The sequence below is a fragment of the Gopherus flavomarginatus genome, chromosome 7 (genome assembly GCF_025201925.1).
Source record: "Gopherus flavomarginatus isolate rGopFla2 chromosome 7, rGopFla2.mat.asm, whole genome shotgun sequence".
In the NCBI taxonomy this organism is placed as follows: domain Eukaryota; kingdom Metazoa; phylum Chordata; order Testudines; family Testudinidae; genus Gopherus; species Gopherus flavomarginatus.
In genome coordinates, this window is record NC_066623.1 from 49,460,368 (window position 1) to 49,487,891 (window position 27,524).

Consider the following 27,524-nt stretch of genomic DNA (forward strand, 5'->3'; position numbering starts at 1 on the left):
CATTTATGGCAATATACATAGAAGTTTACTTTGCTCTGGGAGCCATACACTGGAATTTTATTTTTTGAGTGTTCAAAATCTCAGCTCTCCTATTGCTTTAATGTAGGTTTTTCCATTCAACAGAAGATTGCTATTGGTTGGCCAATGCAATCACAGCTTTAGAAACTGTGGGTCAGCCCGCATAAAGCAGCCAAACAAAGGGAAAGAGCTAGGTCTACCCCATGCAAAACTACAACCATCTCCCCTGCTTCTTGATCCCACATGATGCTCTCTCCACAGCTGCTCCATCCTGTGGCAACCTCTCCTCTCACACCCATCATCCCAAATGATCCATGTACCTGTGATCCATATATCAGCCACTTCTACCCTACTCCCTTGAGCAACACTCCATTAGCCTCTATTCTTCCCATGCCCTATTGTCTTTCACCCTGAAGTTCTTCCAAAAAACTTCTTCTTGGATTTTGATTGCTGTTTCTTCCTCTCATGACAGTCATCCTTCAGGACTTCAGCTTCCTGTCTGACACTTCAACATCCTGTCTTCCTCACTCTCACTTCAACATTTGACCTTCAACCCTGGATCAACCCCACTTGTCCAAAGGGCCACTTATCCATCCTTGTCTTCATTACACCTGCTCCCCTAACCATTTCTGAATATCCAAGTTCCCCTTCTACAACCATCACCAGATCCTTAACACACACATCCCGTGATTCACCTACCTTCACCTGGCCTTGTCATGAGCTCCAATCCATCAACTTCTAGGACTTCTCTTCCACACTCCCACCCATCCCCAGTTCTCTCATCCCTCTCCTCAGCAATCAGATGTCCAATCCTTCCACTACATCTGATTCCTTTGCCTGTCCCACCACCAAGTCCATCTCATTAACTCCACAACCCTGCCTTACTCCCAATGTCCTTCTGCTCCTGTGCCACTGAATGCCCCTGGAGAAAGTCCCCTGGCCACAAAGACTTCTTCTACTTCAACTGTGTTCTCTTCTCCTTCAGTTCTATTGTCTTCCTCAGCAAGCAACACTATTCCTCTCTCACTGACTACCACTCAATTCCTGTTACCTCTTTGCTACCTTCCACTCCCTTCTGAAACCCACCTCCCTCTCAACTTCCTCAGCCATCTCCAGGAGACTCCCTCTCAGTGAAAACTGACAAGACCTGCTGTGATAAATTAAGTCAGAGTAGCTCCATTTTATGGACACCCAGCCAGCCAGTTAGCTATAAAATTCCTCTTAGTAGCTGTTCTCTATTTGCTTTACCTGTAAAGAGTTAACAAGCCCACAGGTAAAAGAAAAGGAAGTGGGCACCTGACCAAAAGAGCCAATAGGAAGGTAGAACTTTTTAAAATTGGGAAAGAAACTTTCCCTTTGTCTGTTGTTCTCTCTGGGCTGCAGGGACATGGAGCAACAATGCTATAAGCAGGAATGCTGTGTAAGGTTTGAACCAGGTATGAAAAATTATCTTCTAGACCTAGAAGGAATCATTGGAAGGCAGTGAATGTTTAGAAGACGTGATTGGGTTTATTTCTGTTTATTTTTTAAGGCTTGTGGACTCCTCTATGCTAACCTCAGATGCTTTTGTTTGCTTGTAACCTTTAAGCTAATCCCCAAGAAAGCTATTTTGGGTGCTTAATTTTTGGAATTACTCCTTTAAAATCTAGCAAAAGCCTTAGTTCCAGATGTAATTTCTTCCTTTTAGTTTTTAATAAAATTTACTTTTAAGAAAAGGATTGGATTTGTGGTGTTTTGAGAGGTTTGTGCATATGCTGTTTGATTAGCTGCTGGCAACAGCTAATTTCCTTTGTTTTCTTTTTCAGCTCTTCCCCGGGGGTTGGGAGGGAGCTTGAGGGTGCCCCACAGGGAGGAATTCCCAAGTGCTCCTTCCTGAGTCCAAGGGGTTTTTCTGCATTTGGGTGGTGGCAGCTTTTACCAAGCCAAGGTCAGAGAAAAGCTGTAACCATGGGAGTTTAAGAAGGCCTCCACCTTAAGCACTCAAAGTGACAGAGTGGGGATTCAGCCCTGACACCTGCCATGACCTTCCCGCACTTTTCTCTTTGATTAACCTCTCCTCCTTTGCCACCATCACAAACACTACGGTTTCCCATCTGCTGTCCTCTTCTTCCCCTCCATTTGGCCCAGTGATCTCATCCTCTTCTGCCTCCCTCTCCTCCATAGTCACTATCCTCTTACTACTCCCCTCACAATGCAAGCATATCTGTCTGGTTTCAGAATGCATCGTCACTGGTGTAGGGATCGCCACATCTGCCCGGTTTCTGAACATAACCTCATGCGGTGGAACTGTACCTTATTTTTTGTTTGAAAAGCACCTGACACCTCTGTGGGCATTATCTGAAACAAGTAATAAATAATCATAGTAAGAGTCATAGGAGTTTTGTGGTGAGAATCAGCGCATGGTTCATACACAGTAGCAGTCATCTTGTCCATGACAATAAAATGGAACAATGAGGTATTTTACTTACATCAAGAAATAAATACAATCCTTACCTTTTCATACCATGCTGACTTCTTGCAAGTTACTAGCTCATGCACTCCATCACGTAGAGTCACTAGATCTTTGGTCAATTTGTCAATTTCTCCAATAATATTGCTAGCACTGTGGCAACACAAGTTAGCATTTGGCGAAGTGTTTTTCTCTTTACAAACATCTTCTGACTTGAATGTATTTGCATCTTCGTCAAGGATATCTAATACAGTTTCCTAAAGGAAAAAATATGTGGTAAAAGTTCATTAATTTTATAGTACCAACCGGAAATAATTTGCTTGCCATGTGTTTCCCAAATATTTAATTTTAAGAACTTACTGTGAATTGACTGTGGTGATCTCAAACACGGTTACTCCACATATTTAAAAAAACAGTACTGTTATTGAACAGAATCTGCTCAGCTTGCTAATAAATACATGTTTTAATGTATTTCTAAATTAACAAACACCCAAGAGAGAGGAAACTGCCTACTGTAAGCTATACTGCACTGCTGTTATTGAAACAAAACACAATCCATGGAATGTAAGATGGTCACAGCTCAATGCTCCAGAAGCTCTGAACATGACCTCCAGAGATCTGAGATAACCTCTATGTTCAAATGTCAGGACTAGAGGGAGATTTTTTTTTAATATTTAAGGATTATTAATATAATTATTGCACTCAAAGTGAGTAGTGATCATTTCAAACTCTGGCCTAAAACAGTTAACCTGTTTTGTCTTAATCTTACCCATGCAAGCATCAGTCTTGAATTCAGTGCACATTGGTTATCTTAGGCTATGTCTACACCACCAGGAGTGTAATAACATAGCTACAATGTCATAGCTATATCAGCATAACTCCATAGTGTAGACACAGCCTACAGCAATGGAAGGGGTTTGTCTGCTGCTGTATGAACCACAATTCCCAAAGCACTGGTAGTTAGGTCAATGGAAGCATTCTTCTGTCAACCTAGCTGAATCTACACTGGGAGTTAGATTGACACAGCTACAGCACTTGGGGGTGGGGTGATTTTTCAGACCCCGGAGTGCTGTAGCTATTTAAACATAGACCAGGCCCGAGGATTTGTCCTGCAGCTCATCAGTAGTAGTAGTAGTAGTAGCAGCAGCAGCAGCAGCAGAATAGCACCTTCTACATTAAGTAACAGGCAAGAGTGAAGTGCTATAGCCCACCAGACCAAGAGTATGAGGTAGACGAGGATTTCTTCAGACAATTAACTGAAAAGTTTCCAGATCACAGGCCCTCATTCTCATGGGGGACTTCAATCACTCTGACATCTGCTGGGAGAGCAATACAGCAATGCACAGACAATCCAGGAAGTTATTCAAGAGGGTCAGGGACAACTTCCTGGTGCAAGTGCTGGAGGAACTAACTAGGGGCCATGCTCCTCTTGACCTACTACTCACAAACAGGGAAGAATTAGTAGGGGAAGTGAAGTGGGCAGGAACCTGGGTAGCAGTGACCATGAGATGGTCGAGTTCAGGATCCTGACAAAAAGAAGAAAGGAGAGTAGCAGAATACAGACCCTGGACTTCAGAAAAACAGATTTCAACTTCCTCATTGAACTGATGGGCAGGATCCCTTGGGAGGCTAATATGAGGGGGAAAGGAGTCCAGAGGGCTTGCTGTATTTTAAAGAAGCCTTATTGAGGGTGCAGGAACCAACTACCTCTATGTGCAGAAAGAATAGCAAATATGGCAGGCGACCAGCTTGGCTTTACAGAGAAATCTTCGGTGAGCTTAAACAAAAAAAAAAGGAAGCTTACAAGAAGTGAAAACTTGGACAGATGACTAGGGAGAAGTATAAAAATATTGCTTGAGCATGCAGGGATACAAGTACTGTAGTGTATCGGGGTAGCCGTGTTAGTCTGTATCCACAAAAACAGAGTCCGATGGCACCTTAAAGACTAATAGATTTATTTGGGCATAAGCTTCCATGGGTAAAAAACCCACTTCTTCAGATGCATGGAGTGAAAATTACAGATGCAGGCATTATTATTCTCACACATGAAGAGAAGGGAGTTACCTCACAAGTGAAGAACCAGTGCTGAACGGGGGGGAGATGGTTGGGAGATGTCCAGGTAATCTCCACGCCAGAATTCAACATTGAGAGGGAAGAAAAAGTAAGAGAGGATACAGCCGTGGGCAGGAGACTGGACATAAAGAGGAAGGGTAGTACAGATACCAGTCTAATAGGTGATACTGGTGGTAGAATGTCTGTGCCTAACCGGGTAAAGAATGTCAGTGAAGTCAAATGGCAAAAATTAAGATGTCTGCACACTAATGAGAAGAGCTTAGGTAACAAAATAGAGGAACTAGAGCTACTGGTGCAGGAAGTGAAACCGGATATTATAGGGATAACAGAAACATGGTGGAATAGTAGTCATGACTGGAGTACAGGTATTGAAGGCTATGTGCTGTTTAGGAAAGACAGAAATAAAGGCAAAGGTGGTGGAGTAGCATTGTATGTCAATGATGAGGTTAACTGTAAAGAAATAAGAAGGGATGGAATGGATAAGACAGAGTGTCTGGGCAAAAATCACATTGAGGAAGAAAGCTACTAGAGCCTCCCCTGAGATAGTGCTTGGGGTGTGCTACAGACCGCTGGGATCTAATCTGGATATGGATAGAGACCTTTTTAATGTTTTTAATTAAGTAAACACTAATGGGAATTGTGTGATCCTGGGAGACTTTAACTTCCCAGATATAGACTGGAGGACAAGTGCTAGTAATAATAATAGGGCTCAGATTTTTCTGGATGTGATAGCTGATGGATTTCTTCACCAAGTAGTTGCTAAACCAACAAGAGGGGATGCCATTTTAGATTTGGTTTTGGTAAGTAGTGAGGGCCTCATAGAAGAAATGGTTGTAAAGGACAAACTTGGTTGGAGTGATCATGAGCTAATTCAGTTCAAACTAGATGGAAGAATAAACAAAAATAGATCTGGGACTAGGGGTTTTGATTTCAAAAGGGCTAACTTTAAAGAATTAAGGAAATTAGTTAGGGAAGTGGATTGGACTGAAGAACTCGTGGATCTAAAGGTGGAGGAGGCCTGGAATTACTTCAAGTCAAAGCTGCAGAAACGTTCAGAAGCCTGCATCCCAAGAAAGAGGGAAAAAAATCATAGACAGGAGTTGTAGACCAAGCTGGATGAGTAAGCATCTCAGAGAAGTGATTAAGAAAAAGCAGAAAGCCTACAAGGAGTGGAAGATGGGCAGGATTAGCAAGGAAAGCTACCTTATTGAGGTCAGAACATGTAGGGATGAATTGAGAAAGGCTAAAAGCCATGTAGAGTTGGACCTTGCAAAGGGAATTAAGACCAATAGGAAATGGTTCTATAGCTATATAAATAAGAAGAAAACAAAGAAAGAAGAAGTGGGACTGCTAAACACTGAGGATGGAATGGAGGTTAAGGATAATCTAGGCACGGCCCAATAGCTAAATAAATACTTTGCCTCAGTCTTTAATAAGGCTAATGAGGAGCTTAGGGATAATGGTAGGATGACAAATGGGAATGAGGATATGGAGGTAGCTATTACCACATCCGAGGTAGAAGCCAAACTCGAACAGCTTAATGGAACAAAATCAGAGGGCCCAGATAATCTTCATCCAAGAATATTAAAGGAACTGGCAGATGAAATTGCAAGCTCATTAGCAAGAATTTTTAATGAATCAGTATACTCGGGTTCTACCGTACGACTGGAGAATTGCTAACATAGTTCCTATTTTTAAGAAAGGGGGAAAAAGTAATTCAAGTAACTATAGGCCTGTTAGTTTGACATCTGTAGTATGTAAGGTCTTGGAAAAAAAATTGAAAGAGGAAGTAGTTAAGGACATTGAGGTCAATGGTAATTGGGACAAAATACAACATGGTTTTACAAAAGGTAGATCGTGCCAAACCAACCTGATCTCCTTCTTTGAGAAGGTAACAGATTTTCTAGACAAAGAAAAAGCAGTGGATCTAATTTACCTGGATTTCAGTAAGGCATTTGACACGGTTCCACATGAGGAATTATTAGTTAAATTGGAAAAGATGGAGATCAATATGAAAATTCAAAGGTTAACTGGTTAAAGGGGAGACTATAACGGGTTGTACTGAAAGGTGAACAGTCAGGCTGGAAGGAGATTACAAGTGGAGTTCCTCAGGGATCAGTTTTGAGGCCAATCTTATTTAACCTTTTTATTACTGACCTTGGCACATAAAGCGGGAATGTGCTAATAAAGGTTGCAGATGACACAAAGCTGGGAGGTGTTGCTAACACAGAGGACTGGGATATCATACAGGAAGATCTGGATGACCTTGTAAACTGGAGTAATAGTAATACAATGAAATTCAATAGTGAAAAGTGCAAGGTCATGCATTTAGGGATTAATAATAAGAATTTTAGTTATAAATTGAGGACACATCAGTTGGAAGTAACAGAGGAGGAGAAGAACCTCGGAGTATTGGTTGATCACAGGATGACTACGAGCCGCCAATGTGATATGGCCATTAAAAAAGCTAATGCGATTTTAGGATGCATCAGGTGAGGTATTTCCAGCAAAGATAAGGAGGTGTTAGTACCGTTTTACAAGGCATTGGTGAGACCTCACCTGGAATACTGTGTGCAATTCTGGTCTCCCATGTTTAAGAAGGATGAATTCAAACTGGAACAGGTACAGAGAAGGGCTGCCAGGATTATCCGAGGAATGGAAAACCTGTCTTATGACAGGAGACTCAAAGAGCTTGGCTTGTTTAGCCTAACCAAAAGAAGGCTGAGGGGGGATAAGATGGCTCTTTATAAATATATCAGAGGGATTAATATTAGGGAGAGAGAGGAATTATTTAAGCTTTGTACCAATGTGGACACAAGAACAAATGGATATAAACTGGACACTAGGAAGTTTAGACTTGAAATTAGACGAAAGTTTCTAACCATCAGAGGAGTGAAGTTCTGGAACAGCTTTCCAAGGGGATTAGTGGGGGCAAAAGACATATCTGGCTTTAAGACTAAGCTTGATATATTTATGGAGGGGATGGTATGATGGGATAGCCTAATTTTGGCAATTAATCAAAGATCAGTTGACAAATTATCAGCAGGTAAGTATGCCCAGTGGTCTGGGACGGGATGTTAGATGGGATGGGATCTGAGTTACTACAGAGAATTCTTTCCTGGGTGCTGGCTGATGAGTCTTGCCCACATGCTCAGAGTTTAACTGATCGCCATATTTGGGGCCGGGAAGGAATTTTCCTCCAGGGAAGATTGGCAGAGGCCCTGGAGGTTTTTTGCCTGCCTCTGCAGCACAGGGCACAGGTCACTTGCTGGAGGATTCTCTGCAGCTTGAGGTCTTCAAACCACAATCTGAGGACTTTAATAACTCAGACATAGGTTAGGGGTTTGTTACAGAAGTGGATGCGTGAGATTGTATGACCTGCATTGTGCAGGAGGTCAGACTAGATGACCATAATGGTCCCTTCTGACCTTAAAGTCTATGAATCTATGACAGGGCCAATACAATTAGGGTGGATTTAGTCCCAGTAATCAATAAGGAGGGTCAATTTCAGGAGAGTCAAAGTTGCTTTTGTAGTGAGCCAGCCATTCCCAGTCCCTATTCAGGCTGACTCACTACAAAAGCAACTTTGCCTCTCCTGGAATTGACACCTCCTTATCAATTATTGGGAGTGAAGTGCATCCACCCTGATTGTACCTTGAATGCTATACCTTGAAAGCCAGCTACAGAAGTGCCATGTGAATGTCTGTTCTCACTTTCAGGTGACACTGTAAATAAGCAGCAGTATATCCCATCAATGTAAACAACCTTGTTTGTCTTAGTGATTGGCAGAATAAGACATAGGACTGAATGGACTTGTAGGCAATAAAGTTTTACACTGTTTTGTTTTTCAGTGAAGTTATGTAACCAAAAAAAATTTGCATTTGTCAGTTACACTTTCATGATTAAGAGATTGCACTTCAGCACTTGTATGAGGTGAACTGAAAAATAGTATTTCTTTTGTTTATCATTTTTACTGTGCATATATTTGTAATGAAAAATAATAATAAAGTGAGCACTGTGCACTTTGTATTGTGTTGTAATTGAAATCAATATTGAAAATGTAGAAAAACATCCAAACATACTGAACAAATTTCAATTGGTATTCTATTGTTATAAGTGTGATTAATTGTGATTATTTTAATCACAATTAATTGTTTTGAGTTAATCGAGAGAGTTAACTGTGATTAATTGTCAGCCCTAGTTTGTTGTAAAGAAATTGTTGATAGCGCAAAACTGAAGCAATCTATCATTTTACTCATTTCTTAATTCTATTCCTTTTCCCTTGATATTCTCCCCATCAGTGTTACCACTCCCAAACTTGGCATTAAAGTCCCCCATTATGAAGAAACAACCTCTAGATGGGGTTCATGAAATGTCTGCTTGAAGGTCAGTGTAAAACTCATTTATGGCACTGTCTTCTGCATATGTTGCAGGTGTTTTATGGTCACAGGATCATCTTTCCCCAGTAGTTTAATGCTCCTTATGTGTGAAAACATGAACCTACAGCTCTTCAAAAAGTTGTAAGTTTTTTTCTGATAATATAAAGCAACTCTGACCAAAAGCACCCCTGTATTCACACCCTTCACACTACTGTAATAATCTTTGTACAACATATGTCTTGTGAGGTATCATTTAAAAACTAATAACTCACTGGTCAATAACAGCATGGTGAAATGTATGTAGCAACATTACAAGTAAAATTATGAAATCCCCCTATATGATGTAATTAGCACATGTTCAAATACACACAAGCTTGACTCAGCAAAAGTTGTTAAACAGGTCTATCCAGGCCAGATTTCCAATTACTCACAGTAGACTCATGCTTAGAGACACTAGTGTTTTAGGGGTGCCTAAAAATTCAAAAAAAGAACAGAAGCACTTGTGGCACCTTAGAGACTAACAAATTTATTTCAACATAAGCTTTCATGGACTATAGCTCACTTCTTCAGATGCATAGAATGCATACTTTCATCTTTTCATGTTCTCCGTATGTATAAATATCTCCTGTCTGTGTGTTCCATTCTATGCATCTGAAGAAGTGAGCTGTAGCCCACGAAAGCTTATGATGAAATAAATTTGTTAGTCTCTAAGGTGCCAAGAGTACTCCTGTTCTTTCTGTGGATACAAACTAACATGGCTGCTACTCTGAAACCTGTAAAAATTCAAAGTTTGCTGCTCCTGGGTCCGGCAGGGGGCAGGGCCAGCTGAGGGGGACGGCCCCATGCAGCCCGGCTCAACTGTTACTGGAAGCAGGGAAGGCGAATCAGTCTCCTGTGGCAGGGGAAGAACTCAGAGCAGTCCAACGCAGGGGGCCCTGCTGGGCAAGTGGGTCCTGAGGGAGCCCAGCCTGGGCAGGCTCTGCTCCTGCTCCAGCCTGGCTGATCGTGCCACTCTCCCAAAGAGTCATGGCGATCCTTGACCGGCCCCCAACCATGCTGCCAGTTCAGCCCAGCGGACACAGTCATCTCCCAATGGGGCAGGTGAGTCTGGATAGGGGGCAGAAGGGTGCGGAAGAGTGGGTCTTTAGGGAAGGTTGTGGGGGGACTCTGGTCAGTGGGGGAGGTCTGTGTGTGTTGGGGTACTGCGCAGTGCGAGATCTAGACAGAGCACTGGGCAGTTGTGGTGCTGGGGCTGTGTGCTGGGGTGTCTAAAAGTTAGAAGTGGCAGGGTAACCCCACTGCCTACGGTGGCTCGGCGCTCCTGGCTGCCATGAGGCAGCAGGAGCAGGACCCCCAGAGCTGTGAGTCCCTATGGGCTCAGGGGTGGAGGACAATGTGGAGCTGGGGTCCCTGTAGCTGCCCAGCCACCTAGGGATGTTTAGGGGTTCGCAAGGTGTAAAGCCGGCCCTGGATCTATCATAAACCAAGGCATGTCTGTTTACCTCAATTTACATATATGCAGTAAACATGGCCCTCAAGGCAGCGGGGAGAGGAGTTGGAAGGAGACCAGACAAATTTGCATTTAAGCAAATACAGGTGAAAAGAAAGAACATGGAGCCTTCTTCACCTCTAGACTCCATGTCACCATTTTTACTGTTTGAATAAACTTTGTTTTGAGGGGTAGCCCTCAGAAAAATCCATTTCAAAGGTTCACTGAACTATAAAAGAAAGGAGCAGAAAACATAAAGAGCTCTCTCTCTCTCTCTCTCTCGTGCACCCTAGAAGATGAAGGAACCAGCCCTTTGACTTTCGGGGGGGCAGGAATCCTGACCTCAGAACGGGTCAGCCCTTTTGCTGGGTACCTGAGGTAAGGATTTTTACCTTGAACCAATTCTAGCTTCTTAAGTTTTAGCTACTAGGAATCGTCTTATCTTTATTTTTCTTGTAACCATTCCTGACTTTAACACCTTATACTTGTACTCACTTAAAATCTCTCTCGTTGTATATAAATAAACTTATTTTATTTTTAATCTAAACTAATCCATTATTGTGTTTAAACTGATCTGTTTGGTAACGCCAGCTAAAGAAGTAAACTGTTGAATATTGGCCCTTTAGTGGGGCAATGGACTTTTAATATCTGAACTGCCTAGGAGAGGGTGGGGCAATGCAGAATACACATTTTGGGGAAATTCGGGATTGGTTGTGTGTTGGGATCACTCTGCAGGCAGTAACCAAGAGTGGTGGAAGCCAGAGTGTGACTGGAGAGTTGTTGATAGGCTGATGGGGTCACAGTTGCTGGACCAGGTCTGTGGTTATATGCATATATTCATGAAGTGACCTGCATGCTCTCAGACTATTCGTGAGTGGCCCAGGTTAGGAACTACAGCAGGAAAGCATTGTGAGGCACCCATAGTTGAGGGGCAGGTGGTGACACAGCCTCTCATTTTGCATGCCAAAATGTGACAAATGCCTTCTCTGTGAACAGTGTATCTTTTCAGGATAAATTATTTTATAATGCTTTATGGAGAATTCACTACTTCCTGTCCAGTGTGGTTAACAAATACTGAGAATGTCTATGGAAGAGGATGCAGCTCTAGTTTCAAGTTCACCAATTAACATTCCTGCTTTGCAGTGTAGTTGTAGCCATGTTGGTTCATATTGCATTATCAAATTCCATGTTCCAATGTACATTCATTTTGGTACTGTGCAAGCTGTTCTTTCCTAGCAAACTTTTCACAACCGCCAAAGTTCCCAAACTGCTGGCATGGACTTTTTTAGGCTGGGCGTCATCTGAACCAGTATGGATGTTGTTTTGCTTTTTTGCTCATTTTGTCAGTTTCTTGGCTTCAGAAAATACCTAGACTCCCAGCCACCTCAAGGTTAAGCAGCCCCTCCTATTAGTTACTCATTGAAGGGGCCCATGTTGCCCCATGAGAAGACTGGAGTAGGACATTGGAATTTTGGCCTGGTCTGATCCTCCACTCCCACTTAAGGTACCGTGGTGTTGGTCCTGCCAGTTTTGACCCACCAGCAAGATCTGCTAGGAGGAAATCCACTCAACCTCTAAGATGCCACCGGACTCAATCTCTGCAAACCCAAAAACCTATCACGAAGAAAAAACAGAAGAATATCAAGAACATCTGAAAACTGAAGACTACCGTCAGTAGAAAAACAAATGCAGAAAGCTCAACAAGGAACTAAAAAAAAATGCTCCAAAAGACTACAACTGAATGGCTTCAGAGAAGAGGTGAACAGCTTGAAAAACACTTTCAAAAAAGGAACATAAGAGGACTTTTTCAGGAAGTTAGATTACTTATCAACCAAGTTAACACGTAAGATATAGTAGATAAAGATCAAAAGAATATTTTCATCAGCTACTGAACATGAAAAGTCAAATGGACCCAACTTTCCCCTGAGACCATCAACTGCAAAGACAACAGCGAAGAACATATAGTGGAGGCAGAAACTGAAGCCACAGTCATGTCTCTGAAAAACAACAAGGCACCTGGTCCAGATAGTATACCACCTGAACTGTTAAAACATGGCAAAAGAGGCACGGTCATGCTCCTTTGCAAACTGTGCAACCTCAGCTGGAGGAAGGTTGAAGTACCTGAATGCTGAGAACACTCTACCAGTGTAGCACTCTTTAAAAAAAGGTGACAATTGTGAAACAAGAGTACTGACAAACCAACTGCAGAAAAGCTGCAAACATTTGAAATGAGGTGCCTGTACTGTACCATAGGTGTGACAAGGCTATACAGACTATGAAAGGATATTTACATTAAAATTTTAGAGTTGAAGTTTTCCACGCTTGGTCTCTGTTTGACAGCAAAAATCCTTTCAGGCATTTTTAAGTGCTGAAAGGGTTTAAAAATAAGGTTATTTGTCCTGTTCTTTAAAAAAGACCCCATTTTTCCTTTGATATTTAACTCAAAAGTGATTGAAATCTGAATTTTCCAAGTTGACATGGAAATAGTCATTAATAACTACTTTTAGTAATGCTGTCCAATAATATCTTACTAATATCTGTATTTTGTAATAATATCTGCTTCATTACATTTTAAAAGTTATTTTAAAACAACATTACAAATATGTGAAAACGAAGAGCTGAGATGTGGCAGTGAAAAATTCTCCAAGCTGCTAGCTAGCTACACACTGAAAATGAATGCAGTCAGTATGCATGCACATAGAGGAGTTCACTGCACAACTATTTTGTTACAGAAATGTAAAAACTCAGCTGCTGAAGCCAGAGGAAATGAAAAGTGTGAGAGGCTTAATCATTTCAGAGCAACAGGTCTCCAGCAAGTCAGCAGCAGAGCCCATTTGGATCTTATATGCCTTGTGTTTTGCTGTATGGAGCATGAAGATACTTTAGGGATTAGTACTGTATTCTATGAAGGATGGACAGATTAGAGAGAGGCTTGTGGGTGAGCCCTTCAGACCTGCTATATGGAGATTAGAAACACCTCAGTAACTCTTGAACCCAATTAGCACCAGCCAGGTTGCTAAGATCCATCAATGAAACCTGGGCTCGTTTTTCCAAGTCTTTTATATTCAAACATAATGATGCTGCTTCAGCCATTAATGTGCTACAGAGTGTGCTCTAGGGCAGTGGTGGGCAAACTGTGGAGCATGACATCCGACGCAGCAGAGGAACATTCAGAGGGCGAGCATCAATGCTAGGCAGCTGGTGCCAGCCCTGCACAGCGGGGCCCTGGCCAGCCCCCATGGGGCCAGGGAGGGAGCACCATCTTCATCCCCCCCTTACTCACCTCAGTGGGGATATAAATATGTATATGGAGATATACCTATCTCATAAAATTGGAAGGGACCTTGAAAGGTCATTGAGTCCAGTCTCCTGCCTTCACTAACAGGACCAAGTACTGTCCCTGACAGGTTTTTTTTGGTTTTTTCTTTGCCCCAGATCCTTAAATGGCCCCCTCAAGGATTGAACTCACAACCCTGGGTTTAGGAAGCCAATGCTCAAACCACTGAGCTATCCCTCCCCCCATGTAACCCAGCCTGTGGGTCAGTGTGCCACACTGATTTCCATCCCAGCAGCCTCTACTTCCAGTGCTGGCTCCACCCCCAGAGACCATCGCACATAACTTCCCCCACCCTGAAAACCTGAGGAAGGAGAGGCAGAGGCCAGGTATTGTCCCTGCCCTACCAACGCAGCCTGGCTGCAAGATAGAAGCAGCCCACTGCTGAGGAAGGTTTGGTTGTCCAGTAATGGAGGAAGGGCACAGACAAACTCTGTTAAGGATAAGAGAGGGTGCAAAAGTTTGCACACCAGTGCAATAGGCTGGCCTATCCATCTCTTGCATTGAGGTCACCAAAGAAATAATTTTTTAGGTAGCCTATAATCTGGCATTCTTAAAAGATGTGCCAAATATGTCCAGCTCTTCTTCTGGACCACTTAGAATCATAGATTAGGTTTGGACGAAAGCCCAGGAGGTCATCTAGTCCAACCCACTGCTCAAAGCAGGACCAACACCAACTAAATGATCCCAGCCAGGGCTTTACCAAGCCGGGTCTTAAAAACCTCTAAGGATGGAGATTCCACCACCTTGACCACATTGGATATTAGGAAAAACTTTTTCACTAGGAGGGTGGTGAAGCACTGGAATGAGTTAGCCAGGGAGGTAGTGGAATCTCTTTCCTTAGAAGTTTTTAAGGTCAGGCTTGACAAAGCCCTGGCTGGGATCATTTAGTTGGGGATTAGGTCCTGCTGTGAGCAGATGTTTGGACTAGATGACCTCCTGAGGTCCCTTCCAACCCTGATATTAAATGATTCTCCCTAGGTAACCCATTCCAGTGCTTCACCACCCTCCTAGTGAAATAGTGTTTCCTAATATCCAACCTAGACCTCCCCCACTGCAACTTGAGAGCATTGCTCCTTGTTCTGTCATCTGCCACAACTGAGAACAGCTGAGCTCCATCCTCTTTGGAACCCCCCTTCAGGTAGTTGAAGGCGGCTATCAAATCCCCTCCTCACTCTTCTCTTCTGTAGACTAAACAAGCCCAGTTTCCTCAGCCTCTCTTTGTAAGTCATGTGCCCCAATCCCCTGATAATTTTCGTTGTCCTCTGCTGGACTCTCCGATTTGTCCACATCCTTTCTGTAGTGGGGGGTCCAAAGCAGGAGGCAATCCTTGTTACTAACATACCTGTAGAAACCCTTCTTGTTACCTCACATCTCTTGCTAACTGCAACTCCAGTTATGCTTTGGCCTTCCTGATTACACCCCTTCTTGTATTATTGTAGGTAATGATGCCCATTCTAGTGCTTTTTCATTACTTATTTTATCAATCCCTTTTACTTTGAATATTCTATGCAGACACTTACATTGAAAGCTGTTAAGTTTGAGCTGGTTTGACTTATTTTTCCAGGACTCTACTCCATGATGGAGTATGTTTAGGACATAGCTTTAAAGATTTTAAGTTTGGCGCTTTTGCTAATCATATTGGACTTTTATCCTGTGTTAAGTTTTTTAAATACAGAACTTGCTTCACCTATGCTGTCACAAGTATCACGAATTACAATACCCATATAATTAAATTTATTAACAGTTTTCAAGGCTTGTCCTTCCAAGTATATAAAATCATCAGTAGGTACATTAATTTTCATAATTTCAATCTTTGATTTAGTGATAAGAAGACCTATTTGTTTGATATTGTCTTTAATTACACAATCACACATTACCATTTTTCCCAAAGATTGGAAGTTCAAATATTTAACGCAAAATTCTAAGCCAGTCAAATTTTGTTCAGTCAAATTTTAAGTAATGTAAACATGCTGATTTACATTAAATTACTTTTTTACAGCCTCCCTTCCCAAATTTAACATTTTTTATCAACAGCTCCTCATTTCTCATGTCGAATTATCCAAATCCTATAGTCCACCCCATCCCCCATTTTTCATACTAGAATTTTAGAAAGCATTCAGTAGCAGAGCTATTTTAGAAACCTAATTAATTTAATCTCCCTCACTACCGAATGAGCCTAGTTCCCCTCTAGCATTTTTATACTGACAGATTTCTAACAGCCATTCTTAAAGCCTTTGGCAGCATTAATACATTTTGCTGCCCTTTCCTTGCCCCTACAAGCCTTAATTGACACTGCATAGTCTCATTTAGTTCCCTCCCCCTTTCTTCATTTCTAGGTTCACGACTTTGAGCAGCCCTGCAAGAGGGTATGTCAATTAAAAACCCATGGCTGGCCCATGCCAGCGGGACTGGGCTAAGGGGTTGTTCAACTGAGGTGTAGATGTTTGGGCTTGACCTGTGAGGTGGGAGAGTCTCAAAGCTTGGACTGCAGCCCCAGCCCAAATGTCTACACAGCAATTAAACAGTCCTTTAATGCTGAGCCCCATGAGCCAAAGTCAGCTGACACAGGCCAGCCACAGGTGTCTAACTGCAGCATAGACATACCCTACGTGGTCACTTATTCCAAGAATTCTCCATTTCTGGGGAAGTTAAGTCTGTTGCCCCTTGATCATAGTGCTTTTCAAAATGCTCCAATCTTCTTCCACACTTGTGAGTTATAACACTTCCTCCTCCCACTCCTCCATGCTCACTAACTTGTTTAATTCCTCATGTAAAAAAAATTATATAATACATAGGTTGAGAAACGAGTCTCTGCACATTTGGGTATAGCAGGGCCGCCCAGAGGATTCAGGGGTCTGGGGTTTTCGGGGGCGGGGAATTGCCGCCCAAAATCCGGCACTTCGGCGGTGGGTCCCGGAGCGGAAGGACCCCTTGCCGCCAAACTGCCGCCGAAGACCTGGCACTTCGGAGGCGGGTCGCAGAACGGAAGGACCCTCTGCCACCAAATTGCCGCCAAAGACCCGGAGCGGAAGAAGCTCCAGAGCCCCGGGCCTCGCGAGAGTTTTCCGGGACCCCAGTGCGAGTGAAGGACCCTGCTCCAGGGGCCCTGAAAAACTCTCATGGGGGCCCCTGCGAGGCCTGGGGCAAATTGCCCCACTTGCCCCCCCTCCCCCCCAGACTGCTCTGGGGTATAGTGCTTAGATTATCCACAAATACAAAGTTTGTTTTTAAAAGTCATATGATACATAGAGTACATAATCAGCAATAATCCAAATGTTGATGAACAGATTTAATAATACAGTTTAGATATCAGAATCCAACTACTCCGTACATCACTCATGAAAAGTTGTACAGAGATTTGGTTGTGGAAAGCAAAATAAATCAATGAGTTAGGATTGTCCCTCAGTAATTGACAATTAGGTAGGTTGTCCATTTAGAAAATACAATCCATGAGGAAAGTATTTCAGTTACTTTCCTGACTGCACTTCTCAAAATTGTGCTCTATAACGATTAAAAAATACACTTGTTTCATTAGAACTACTCCTCCAACTCCTCTTCCCATTCTAAGCCTTCTATTCTTATTTTACGACACCCAAGAATGTGTTTGATGTCTCATACATGTACAACCTTTGCTTAGACTACACGCAAATTTATGTAAATTTCCATTTGTGAAAATCATCACGTTGCATTTCTGTTAGGCCCACTACAACAATTTAGGATATCCTACCTAAATCCTAATCTGGACCCTGCAAAATTCCACATGTTTCCTCAGAGAGCTCTACTGAATTTAGAAGCCAAGGGGCATAAGAATTACTAAGGCATGACAACCAGGCTCGGACTTCTGCTATCAATGCTCTGCAAAGAAAGGACATTCCTCCTTGGACTTGCATGGTTCTCATGGAAAAATCAGGACGAAAGCAGGCTCAAACATTGATGAAGGCAAACACAGAATACTACCTGTCACAGAGAGTCTTCAGCACAAGGAATTCTTACAAACGTTTGTCATTACCATTAAAAATGGAAAGAGACCAACTTCTCTTCTGTCACAGTCCCGTAACTCACAGACTGCTTCCATCTGCTCACAGAACTCAGCCATGCTCACTGTGCTGCAAGGAACTATCAAACCATTTCTCAAAGATCCCTTGCATCAGGACAGACTTTGGGGACACTAAGTACAGCAAGATGAGCACTGGACCAACATCACCCTACTTCTAAGAATTCATCCCACTCAGACAATAAGATGTTCCTGAAGTCAAAACACAGTCCAGGCTACCACCTGCCACTCTAATGCAGGCCAATCCTGGCCAATGAAAGGGTTGAAAACATCTAGTATTCCTGATTACAGGGATAGTCAACATCTCCTGTGAAGAAGGGAATCTATCACTCCAGCCAACACTTAGGATTAGCTGTCTGAGAAGCTGGCAAAGAACTGACTTTTCAACTTGATCTACCAGTTGCCAGCATCCTAGATCCTTCTCAATGTTTCAGGCCAGGGCACAAAACCAAGACAACAGTGGTTGTTCTGGTGGATAACTTCTCTTGTCATCCAAGATTCTGTAGATGTTCCTCTGGAATATGACATAGCCGTTACATGCTGGCTGATGGTTCTATCTGGCATGCTGTTTGCATTTGCCCCCTCCAGTTCTCTCAGTGCCTGGCGAAAAACAGCATCTGGACTGAGAGCAGCTGCTGAAAGATGGACACTGGCAAGACAGAGGTGATACTGATGGGGATAAGAAGAAACTTACCTCCTGCACTCCAGTCATTAACTGGGACCACAGTCTCAGTGATGTCCTGGACTTCACATGCTTAGAGTATGCTGGTGAGCTCAATATATAAATCTGCTAATGACTGGTTACATTGGAAAGATAAATAAACCTGAAACGGTAAGCTGAAGGGTGTGAGGGGCTGGGTAGAAAACTGTACTAAAGCAAGAGACAAAGAGAATAGAATATATTTTTTGTTGAAATGGAGTGTACTCCGGACTTTTCTCATAGAGCTTCTGCCTCTATGCTTGAGAGTTCAAGGATTCTGAAAATAAGGTCTTCAAGTTGGTAGATGAGATAAAGCCTGGAGACAGAGAAAGGAAAGAGGAATGTGACAGCCAGAATCCAAGAGACTTGGCTGGTCTAGATGACCAGAGAGCAGAAGCATTCATTGTAAAAATATTAAATAATCTGGGAGTAAGGAAGCAGTCCAGGGAATCTGAACTAAATGTAATTACCATTCCCCACAGCGATCAGAAGAGCTGCAGGTTACTGTGAGGGAACCATTCAGTCCATCAGCTCAGCACACAGCCATAGTAAAAAGGAGAAATCAGAAAAGGAAGGTTACTCACCTGTAACTGGAGTTCTTGGAGATGACCTCTGTACATCCCTACAGTGGGAATGTGCAGAGATCATCTCAAAGAACTAAAGAGTTATAAGAGCAGACGGACCGAATATAAATCAAGGCAGTGAGACTGTTAGCCTAGCCCTAAGGTATGTAGACCCCATAGAGATAACAGGTGCAGTTCTGCACACTTCACAGAAAGGGGCTGACAGCACAGATTATACTAGTTGGAACAACAATAAAGAAAGGTTAAGGAATCTGAGTTTATGCTCACTGGTAAAAGGTGGCCTCCAAAATATGAAAGGGATTGATATAGTTAATAGAAATATACTTTTATCCTGATGATGATTTAAAAAACTAGAGGATGTAATCTAAAAGTTGAGAAAACTATACACAAGAGTAAACAGGAAATCAGATAGAAGTATCCCATGCAAGCAGTGATAAACACATGGGGAAAATTCAGCAGGAAAAGTAGCTGAAGCAAGCTGAAACATTGGCTTGTTTCTTAAGGGGAAAATGGAGGGGTCAAATAAAAACCACAGTAGCATGGAATTAAGAAACGTAGAAGCACTTGTTTTCTGAACCAGACAACCTTTTTCTAATGTAAACAGTTCTTATGATAATTCTGCTAGATAGTTACAACATGGGTCAAAATACATCTGGGTTCTTTAGCATGTTCTACAGCATTCAAGAACAACAAAAACAGAAAGAAAAGAAAACAGAAATTGATCCCACAGACTGAGAGAAAATACGCATTTCCAATTAGATAGTTATATTCTCAAATAACAATGTACTATTGGCCAGTATTTATTCAGGACCTCATTCAGAGAGGTGCTGAGCTCATCCTAAGATGTTCACAGTACCCTCCACAACCAGGTCAGCCCCTCACCACAGCAGGCCCCTAATGAGTAGATAAAATTGCATAGTAGCTGCAGTTACAATGTGTGTGATCTGAACACTTGCTTGTATGATTCTAGCTCTCTGCCCATCCTAATGCTGATACTTTTCAGAGCAGCACAATAATAGAGATAAGTAAAGCACCAGCGATTATGGAAACAATCACTTTTGCTGACAACACACAATGCTAGCAGGTTTTTTAATATTTTTTTTAAAACAGGTTAGATGATTTTCTACTCCTTTATTTTGCTCTCTGTATAGAACAAGATACACTGGCAACTAATGGTCCTGCTTCTACAAATTCTGTAAACTTATTTTGTTAAATTGTTGTTTGCTAAGAATTATTTTCAGCAGCTGTAAATGAGTGAAAGTTTAATACAGAAGTGAGATGTATAGAATCATAAGATGCACAGAGGAAGGCTTATTGATTTTCTTATGATCATTCAACACAGTTCAAGGGGAAATCTGCAATTTCAACACACTGTCTGGCTGGAAAAATGAAGTTGTTTGAAATTTCAACTGCTTACAAATTTAGTTGTCTTTGAGTATGTAATAAAACAAAGTTCCTCTTCTGACAAGCCATTTAATTTATAACTAAATGTGTGACTGATGTTTTCTGAAACATAAAAGATCAGGCATTTCCATTTGTGATAACTGTAGATGCCTGAATTCAGCTTTTCTTCCGTCCAGTTTCTTAACTTATGTGAGTAAGTCATACAACAGAGGCTAGAATGATGAGGGAGATCTAAGAATATGTCCTTTAATTTAACTGGCCTCATCTTCAAAAGAAAGTTGTATAGGTTGTTGACAACATTCACTTTTCCACATATATGGGAAGGATGTTTGAGGAGCAGCCAGTTGTTTGACAGATGTAAGAAAACTGCACCCTTAATATTTAGTTTGATTCATTACCATCCAGTGCCAATAAACTGGTTCCAATCGTTTCCATTCCAGAAAGGCTTCTAATCGAGAGGTTTCAGACTCCAGTAACTGCAACAACTGGGGAGGGGGAAAAAAAGAAAAGAAAATCAAGTCCCATTTAGTCATCTGTGCAACATATAAGGTGCAATTTTTAAAGCCTGTTTGGTCTGAATAATGAAGGCTTCCCAATCACATACCAGGTGACACTTCTTATGTAGTACACATTCATCATAGTCACCTTATAGATTGACATTGACAGGTAGAACATTGGTTTGCTAAAGATATAAGGATTTAGAATATATATAAACTTGTCTGGATCTATACATTCCACCTTACTCTAACTGCAAACAGGAATGCTGCTTTCAGAAGGCAATGGGGTACACAGTGAGGAACAGAGTCCTGGTGTCCAATACTCTAGCAATTTCTTCCTTTTGACTATATGCTGCTATGACTGGGGCTTGCACTATACATTATTTAGTGGGAAACAATGTAAATCCCAGCTATGCAAATATGGAGTGGAACTGAAGCAAAGCTTTTCCTCACATCCATAATGCATTCCAGTCCCCAGCCATACAATAACCATAATCCCCATATACATGTTCGTGGCTTCACATGTCAGTTTGAAGGGATCAAGACAATACAACTCATATATAAAAAGGTCTTTACTCATGTAGATCCTGAAACCTCTCGTGCTTCTTAGATATCAAAATTAACACAGCTCAGCCACACTCCACATAATGCTGCTAAAGCGGTCGCTCCCACATTTGGATCAAACCATGTCCCCCACTATTCTTTGAGTCTGGCCAACATACCAAGTTTCAATCCCTTCTCTTCTCTTTGAGGTCATGCCTAGCTGTGTCCCAGACAACTTCTAGGACCTGATCTCCTATTGCATCCCCTCCAACTCCACCATTCTAGAAACCATGTCAACACTGACATCCAGTTATTTCTACTTCTCCCATCTCTGTGCCTTTTTCCACACTGCTCCTATGCAAAGAATGACCTCAGAATCTCAGGATGCCAAGCCCATCTCTCTGCTCCTTACCCAAATCATTTAGAAACATTCACTTCTCCTGCAGTATCCACAAATAGTAACTAACAAGGAGGACTTCTTTCTGAAATGTTATGTATAGCCAGATCGTCTCCCTCACTGCTCCTGTTGCACAAGGAGCTCCTCTACCATAGCTCCTATTTGTAGGCAACGCAAGAAGTGAGGGTTTTTTACAAATGATTTTTAAATTGTGTATACCTAGAGAGGGAGAAAATAAATATCACCAGATTCTTCCCTCAGTTTCAGACTGTATATGTATGTAATTGCCTCCATTTTCAAAAGGGGTAACCTAACTTGGGTAAGCTTAGAGAGGAGTGGAAATTGCTGTGAACCTTCCCCCTGGAAATCGGGCTACTATGGCAGCTCAAGCTGGGCACACAAAATTAACAATCCCTTTGGAAAATTAAGATGAACATACAAAGTTGGAGACAGAGATCCCAAGAAAAGACGGTTACTCACCGTTGTAACTGTTGTTCTTCGAGATGTGTTGCTCATATCCATTCCAGGTAGGTGTGCGCGCCGCGCGTGCACGTTTGCCGGAAACTTTTTACCCTAGCAACTCCAGTGGGCCGGCAGGTCGCCCCCTAGAGTGGCGCCACTATGGCACTAGATATATACCCCTGCCGGCCCACCCGCTCCTCAGTTCCTTCTTGCCGGCTACTCCGACAGTGGGGAAGGAGGGCGGGTGTGGAATGGATATGAGCAACACATCTCGAAGAACAACAGTTACAACGGTGAGTAACCGTCTTTTCTTCTTCGAGAGATTGCTCATATCCATTCCAGGTAGGTGAATCCCAAGCCTTACCTAGGCGGTGGGGTCGGAGTGAGAAGTCGCGGCCTGGAGCACTGCAGAGCCAAAGGCCGCATCATCTCTGGACTGCTGAACCAGGGCGTAATGGGAAGCGAATGTGTGGACCGATGACCAGGTCGCCGCCCTACAAATCTCTTGGATTGGCACGCGGGCAAGGAAAGCCAGCGATGATGCCTGTGCTCTGGTGGAGTGAGCAGTCACACGGCCCGTCGGAACGTGGGCCAGGTCATAACAGGTCCTGATGCAGGAGGTAACCCAGGAAGATATCCTCTGTGAGGAAATCGGCAGCCCCTTGACCCGGTCCGCTACCTCCACGAATAGCTGGGGGGACTTGCGGAACGGTTTGGTCCTGTCCACATAAAATGCTAGCGCCCGACGGACATCTAGCGAGTGGAGCTGTTGCTCCCTGCGGGACGAATGGGGCATTGGGAAAAAGACGGGGAGGAAGTTCTCCTGGTTAATGTGGAAAGCTGAGACCACCTTGGGAAGAAAGGCAGGGTGTGGTCTCAGCTGCAAGAATGGCTCGTTATACAACGGTACAACAAAGAGATTCCCAAAACTCTTCTAGCCAGAAGAAGATTGATGGGAAAACAGGAGATAAACAAAAGATAAGTAAACTATGTGCAAGTGCCAAAGTCACTCACCAGCTTTGTGATTGAAAAAAGGCATCAGGGTAAAGGCCATTATTCAAAATGAATGAGTCCATACCACTATGGCAGGATTAGACAACCTATGGCATGTGTGCCAAAGGCAGCACGCAAGCTGATTTTCAGTGGTGCTCACACTGCGCGAGTTTTGGCCACTGGTCTAGGGGGCTCTGCATTTTAATTTAATTTTAAATGAAGCTTCTTAAACATTTGAAAAACCTTATTTACTTTACATACAACAATAGTTTGGTTATATAATATAGACTTATAGAGAGAGACCTTCTAAAAATGTTAAAATGTATTACTGGCACGTGAAACATTAAATTAAAGTGAATAAATGAAGACTCAGCACACTACTTCTGAAAGGTTGCTGACCTGCACTATGGCATCGCAGACAAGTTTTTGAAGACTCCAAAAGCATTTTTCTGTCATGATTTCAAAGATGAAGATCAAGACTGGAGCTCTAATTCAATCCACTTACTGTTGACATAACTGTTTTCAGCCAGCTTTGTGGCTTTTACTTACTTTGTACTGCAATGGCTAAGAGAACTCAAAAACAGGAGTTATTTGCTTTGCTATTTTACCTCTCAGAAATAATCTGAAGCTGATAGAATGAGGAGAGGAAAGGTACTATGTTAAAATAATTGCTACAAATTACTGAATGCTAGATCTAAAATATGTTACACACTGTTCATGGAAACAACATAGGGAGATGTGTACTTCTTTACTGTTGTCAGTGACGGCCATTTGCAGGATTAGCAGGGATATTAAAGACGACCTGCAAAGAGGGAGGGGGGAGGTGAATTGGACTTCTGCCCCTTTTGCTGCAGTATGACAGCTAAAGTGGGGCAGAAGGTTGGTGGGGCAGGGATCTTTGTTCATTTGGGTTTTTCTTTTTGTTAAAAAAAACCTTAGAAATATCACACATCAGCTTCGATCTTTCCTAGTTGGCTGAAGGAACTATGGATATTTCAGAAGATGTATGTTATTAGCTCTCACACCTTAACAAGAGCACTGAGCCTTCACCAAGGGCTTTCTTTCTCCAACATGTTAGTCAGTGGAACTAAATACGGGTTAAGTAAAAACAAAGCAACTTAATAAGTGTGGCTACTAACCCCTTCCCCTCCCCATTGCTCAACTGTCACATACTTAGCTTGTGTGCTTTCATTTCCCCCATTTCCCCCCATAATCCTACAGTCTTCAGGTCTAGTTAGGACTTAAAATTGTAATGTAAAGAACAAGTAGTATTTTTAAAAAAACTCTTCCATTAGTCATGTGATGTAAGAAACTACAAAAGTGACTCCTTTTCTTATGCTCTTGTTTTAACTGATTTTATTCAACTCAATTAGCACATGGAAGCATTCATTTAATTCACCACAGGTCAGAGACAACTGTTCACTTTTCACCAATGCGCTGCAACATTTGAAATGTCTGTGACAGCCACCAACTCTGTGCTAGACGGTTTACGCCATAAATCAGTAATGAGATGATTACAGAGCTAATCCTAGGGGGAAGGTATTCAAACCCACTGGAACAGTCAGTGACAGGCGACTGGCAGCGTCCAAGATGTTAGTTTCCAACCCTTGAGATGGTTGTCGCTATTTCTGGGTGGGAGGATTCTGTTATCCTTTTCACAGCTCTTGCAGGTTTATGAGGTTATTGCAGCACAGAACTTGAGGGAAGAATAATATAAGTAGAATCTCTAAGGTGGAATCTCCATCCTTAGAGGTTTTCAAGGCCCAGCTTGACAAAGCCCTGGCTGGGATGATTTAGTTGGGGTTGGTCTTACTTTGAGCAGGGGGTTGGACTAGATGACCTTTGTGATGGGGCTAGGCCAGATGGCTACAGTAAAGTAGTGAGGAACAGGTATGTTAGTCCCAGGCTACACAAATCCCTGGTGCCACGGTAACCAAATGGCAGTTGCACCAGGTTAATCAAGACACCTGGGGCCAGTTAAGATCTTTCTAGAAGGCAGTGGAGATAGCTACATTGATTGGGACACCTGAAGCCAATCAAGGGCTGGCTGGAACTAGTTAAAAGCCTCCCAGTTAGTCAGTGAGATTCACGTGTGAGGAGCTGGGAGCAAGAGGCACAAGGAGCTGAGAATGAGATGGTGTACTGCTGGAGGATTGAGGAGGACAAGCATTATCAGACACCAGGAGGAAGGTCCTGTGGTGAGGACAAAGAAGGTGTTTGGAGGAGGCCATGGGGAAGTAGCCCAGGGAGTTGTAGCTGTCATGCAGCTGTTACAGGAGACACTATAGACAAGCTGCGATCCACAGGGCCCTGGGCTTGAACCTGGAGTAGAGGGCGGGCCCAGGTTCCCCCCAAACCTCCCAACTCCTGATCAGACACAGGAGGAGTTGACCCAGACTGTGAGTTCCACCAGAGGGGAAGATCACTGAGGTGAGCAAATCCGCCAATAAGCGCAGGACCCACCAAGGTAGAGGAGGAACTTTGTCACACCTCCTGAGGTCTCTTCCAACTCTAATCTTCTATGATTCTATGATAAGCTAATGTTCTACAAACATCGTTCACCTCTTACTGCAAAAATAAACAAACAAAAGCTAGTCTGTTTCCAAAAAGTTGCCTTCTGGGTCCAAGATGCCACTAATACAGACTCATGGGCTCTCTCCTGGTGTCCTAACAGAGGCTTTCAGTCACACATACCTGCCCACAGCAGGCAAAGACCTCCCTGTGATGGGCTGTGCACCACACAAGCCGCGATAGTGTCCATGAGGGCCTGAGAGAACAATTAAGTTACCTAGTATCACCTGAGGGGTATGTCTACACTACAAACATAAGTCAACCTATATTAGGCTGACTTATAGCCACCACAGTAATTACTGTGGAGGTGCATGTCCACACTTACCCTCCTTCTGTCAGTGGTACGCATCCTCACCAGGAGCACTTCCACTGATCTAAGAGGGGCAGTGTGGGGAGCTGAGAGCCTAGTGTCTCAGCTCCGCTGGCAGCTCTCTGCTGGCAGCCTGGCTGCCCCATAGGCTCTCGGGCTCTGGCAAGCTGCCACTCTCCCCTCTCACATTCCACACTGGGAGCTGGGGGAAGACACTTCTTGCCCCTGGGGAGTGGGTCCAGCTGCCCCAGCTTCTTGGCCAGCCACCCACTCCCGCTGGGAGCTGGGCAGCCTTTTCAATTTCACAGCTTAGTCCAAAGCCACGGGGCTGACTCCCAGCTAGAAGCAGGAGCCAGCCACCCAGCTCTCCAGGGGAGCAGGGGGCAGGTGAGCTCTAGCTGCCTGGCTTTCTTGTCAACTTCACAGCTCCTGCCAAGTTATCAGAAGAGAGATTGTCGGAGAGCAAGCTGAGAGCAGAAGGGGGCACCCGACACCACAAGATCTACTTTCCAGATCTAGACACGAGGCGATGCACTACTGTTGAGTGGGAACCCTGTTACCCTGTCATATCAACCAAATTATCAAGGCCTCTCTCCCCCAGCTCTAATGTCCATCTCTCTCCAAACAGCAATTTGTATCATCAAAGACATTTGCCAATATTAATTAATTCTAACCACATCCATTTGAGCAGGGGATTTTCAAGAGTCTCTTATCCTCATTTTGCAGATGGGGAAACTAAAGCCTAGACATGCTATTGCTTTGCATCTTTCAAGACGACGCAACTTTCCTCTTACTGCCCCAACACAGATTAGGTTATGTTTTAATGTGTGATAAGCAATCTAGTCCTCTACTCCCCAAAGCAAATGATCTATTTAGAAATAACTCTAGATCAAAGTCCTCCATTTGAGCTAAGGACCGATGTGTTTGTCCTTTCTAATAAAACATAAAGGCTCCAACGTCTATGGGAGGAGGAGCATTCACTGTCTCTCATGATCAAAGGGAAACATTAAGTAAAGCAAATGTTTGCTTTGAATGGAAATTAGGTGTGAAACTTAGGAAAAACTTAGAAGATTGTCTCTCTCTTTGTGCAAAACTGGGATAATGTGAGTCTCATAAGAAAATTGCTATTTTCCCTGGCTTTCTGCAGAAAGTAACTGCCTCAAACTACTTACACTGAAAGACAAAGTAATGCCAAATTCCAATTACCAAGATCTGTTGCAAAATAATTCTATAATGGATGTTGAAAGCAAATGCTTATCAATAA

General features: G+C 42.9%; 1 protein-coding gene across 1 annotated transcript in view; it reads right to left on the minus strand.

Annotated features, from left to right (window-relative positions):
* TEDC1 (tubulin epsilon and delta complex 1) overlaps positions 1-27,524 on the minus strand; it is a 168,830-nt gene that overhangs the window by 41,189 nt on the left and 100,117 nt on the right. The window contains exons 6-7 of the mRNA XM_050963282.1: positions 20,886-20,972; positions 2,512-2,724 (exon numbers count right to left, since the gene is read on the minus strand). Of these exons, the coding sequence (XP_050819239.1) occupies positions 2,512-2,724; positions 20,886-20,972 (300 nt within the window). The remainder of the gene's footprint in view (positions 1-2,511; positions 2,725-20,885; positions 20,973-27,524) is intronic.